At 29.0% G+C, this 3,144-nt stretch overlaps 1 protein-coding gene across 1 annotated transcript; it reads right to left on the reverse strand.

Moving 5' to 3' along the window:
* Positions 1–2,615: 2,615 nt before the first annotated feature.
* Positions 2,616–2,923, reverse strand: LOC120177093 (probable calcium-binding protein CML28). The gene has a single exon (XM_039183336.1). The coding sequence runs from the start codon at positions 2,862–2,864 to the stop codon at positions 2,616–2,618; it is 249 nt and encodes an 82-aa protein (XP_039039267.1). The 5' UTR covers positions 2,865–2,923.
* Positions 2,924–3,144: the final 221 nt, after the last annotated feature.

Below are 3,144 nucleotides of genomic sequence, written 5' to 3' on the forward strand. Positions count from 1 at the left end.
CCCTATAATTTTTGATTAATTATGAATTAGATTTTTAATTTTATTTTTACTATAATTTAGTCCGTTATTTATATGTCTTCATTTATTTATTGTTTTTAAATATATTGTTTTTAGTATTTTATTTTATTTTATTATATTATATTATTAAATATTTTTATATATTCATAATATATATAATAAATAGTAATTTTTAAACATTTATTTTTATATCGAAGAAAAGGCTCTTAATACAACTGGATGTCCTATTCTGATATTTTAAAATTAAAAGTAAACATATTATTTAAATTAATATTTTATCAATATCAAAGAAAAGAGCTGTCTTAAGGCACCTAGAAGTTCTTTTCTGATATTTTTAAAATATTTTTTAATTTTGAAATAATAGAATTATAATTAAATATATTTTTGAATTTTTAAAATTTTAATAATAGAGACAATTTATAATTAAAAAGTACCATTTTGGGCGTTGTAGGGGTGCTAATCCTTCCCTAACGTAACCGACCACGAATCCCTTTATTATTAAAAAGAACGAATTTTTGGTTAAACGCAGATCAGTTTATCTTTTAATTGATGTTTTCTTAAAAACTCTTTTAAAAGATATTTTTTAGGTATTCGACCTACCTGACCCAAAAGGCCGACACTACCACTTGAAGATTGCATAAATACATTACCATAAACCTACTTAACCCCATCAAAGCATGGCAGCATGCGTATCGAGCCTAAAGAACAATCTGAGAAATTAAACACACTCGAACCGACTCCTTCCAGCCACTTAGAGGAGGAGCCCCTTATTTTCGAAGGATAAAACTGCAAGGACGGTGACAATACTTCATAATCAATACAGTTTCACAATCCTTAAATCAAATATGTTGGATTGTATTAATATATGCATGCTTTTAGGGTTCAAAGTTGTATCAATGGAGTTTTTGGGAGTATGGTTGAAGAAGATTCAAGTTCATTCTCTCTCCTCTCACACTAGCCGTGGGATTTACCCCTCAAAATCCCATAATTTCCATTTTTTTTCTTAACTAGGAAAATAATCCAATTTACATATATGAGTCGCCTAAGCTATTGACTTCGATCAAAGGGGAAAAGGTTTAATTACCATGCAAACATAAGAATTTCATCTTCCTTATGAATTGGTACCCCATTACTAGTTTCTCGAGGTTCACAATATAGTCCTTTATCAGATTAAAGTTGAATCCTGATTTCCTTCTCATTTCAAGTTATTTGAATTTATGCTCAGACACTTTAGAATATCTATAACTTCAATTACTCTTTGAAAATCTATCCTTTTTTTCAATTTAGTTACTTAATTTGCATGGTTTTCTTTTTTTCCCAATTATTTCTTTGTTTTAAGTTTGTTTTTAGCCAAATTTAAATCATATACTCCACTAACACTATAAAAATCATATACTATTTTATTTAATTTGGTCCTTTAGTTGATTTTTCGTAGTTTGTTTATTCTTATCAAATCTTTTGACTTATTTATACTCTCATAAATAATTTATCCTATAAAAATCATTTATTTAAAAGTAGAGTTAATTGCATCGCATGTCCTCAAAGTATGACCCACATCTCAAATTGGTCCCTAAACTTTTAAATATTCTAGTTTCATCACTAAACTATGACTATCATTCTAAATTATTCCTCATACTTCTAAACTTTTCAATTTCATCCTAAAACTATGACCTGCATTCTAAATTTGTCCCCAAATTTTGTTAACGTTCCAATTTCATCCCAAACTATATGTATACTAATCACATCCATTGCTAATAAAATTGTTAGACCAAGTTATATTATATGTTTCAGAAAAACAAAATTTAGGTTAAACTATGAATGAAACTAATTACATAATTGGATGAATTTAGGGATGAAATTAGAACATTCAAAAGTTTAGGGACCAATTTAGAAAGAGGGTTATAATTTAGGGTTTGGATTGGAATTTTCAAAAGTTTAAGGAATCATTTAGAATGAGATTCATAGTTTGGGGAAAAAATTAGAATATTCAAAAGGTTAAGGACCAATTCAAAAATGAGGTTATAGTTTCGGGACATATGATGCAATTGACTCTTAAAAATAAGATTGTAGATATGATTTATAATTTTAGATGTTGTTTAATTTATTAAATAGTAATACAAATCTTACCTACACATGTGAGAAAAAATATAGGATTAAAGAAAGTCGTTTAAATTTATCCAGTAAAAAATATAATTAAATTTAAAGAAAAAATCGAATAACTCTACTCAAATTTTATAAATTTGACTCGACTCGAAATTTTTTAAATAAAATTTGAATAATAAAATAAGACTTCAATTGAAAACTCAAAAATTTTAATTCGAATTGATTGAATACTCACCTCTACCCACAACTAACCCGAACTATATCCCGTCTAAGTTTCACCTCAAATCCCATTGTTGTTGACAACATAGCTGTCCCCGATAACAAACATGTCAATGAAAACATTAAATCCTCCAACAACAATTTAGAAATTATTTTTAAACCTCAAAACTATCTTCTCCATTGTTTAGTTCTCTCGATAACAAGTAAAAAAAGATGAAGTTTCACAAATAAGTGAACGATTTCCATATACATATATATATAAGTTTAAATTAAAATTAAAATATTTTGGCAACATCTTTCATTAGGCCACGGTTGGCATTTGCGAAAGCAAGGTACTCCTCATAGGAAATGTAGCCATCACCGTCTGTATCGATCTCGTTCATCATCCTCGTAACTTCATCCGGTGTGACCGAACCGAGTTGCTTCAATGCTTCTCCCAGCTCCGCTGACGAGATCTTGCTATCCTCATTGGTATCGAAGCGCTTGAAAATGCGATCTAGATCAGTTTTCTCAGCATCATCCATGTCCTTTTGACTGTTGTATGTGTTGATGAAAGTTGTTCTTTTTTTCCCTTTTGGGTTTTGGTTTTCCAATAAGATTGAGAGATGACAGTAAAGTTGTGAATTTAAAGGGCATGCTGTAGTAAGGCATTGAGGCTGTCCATTGAAACAGGGACTTTCGCATTAAGAATGGATCACCTGTAAAATACGGGCAACTTCCTAACTGTTTCACTGAAAATAAGGTTAAAAATGAACACTTGTTAAGTGTCATGAAGTGGCCAATTTTTTAATTTTTAATCAAGAG

Source organism: Hibiscus syriacus, unplaced genomic scaffold (genome assembly GCF_006381635.1).
Source record: "Hibiscus syriacus cultivar Baekdansim isolate YM2019G1 unplaced genomic scaffold, ASM638163v2 tig00112281_pilon, whole genome shotgun sequence".
Taxonomy (NCBI): domain Eukaryota; kingdom Viridiplantae; phylum Streptophyta; class Magnoliopsida; order Malvales; family Malvaceae; genus Hibiscus; species Hibiscus syriacus.

What these genes read in the sequence shown, in the direction of transcription:
- LOC120177093 (XM_039183336.1), bottom strand. Translation starts at nt 2,864, where the DNA reads ATGGATGATGCTGAGAAAACTGATCTAGATCGCATTTTCAAGCGCTTC.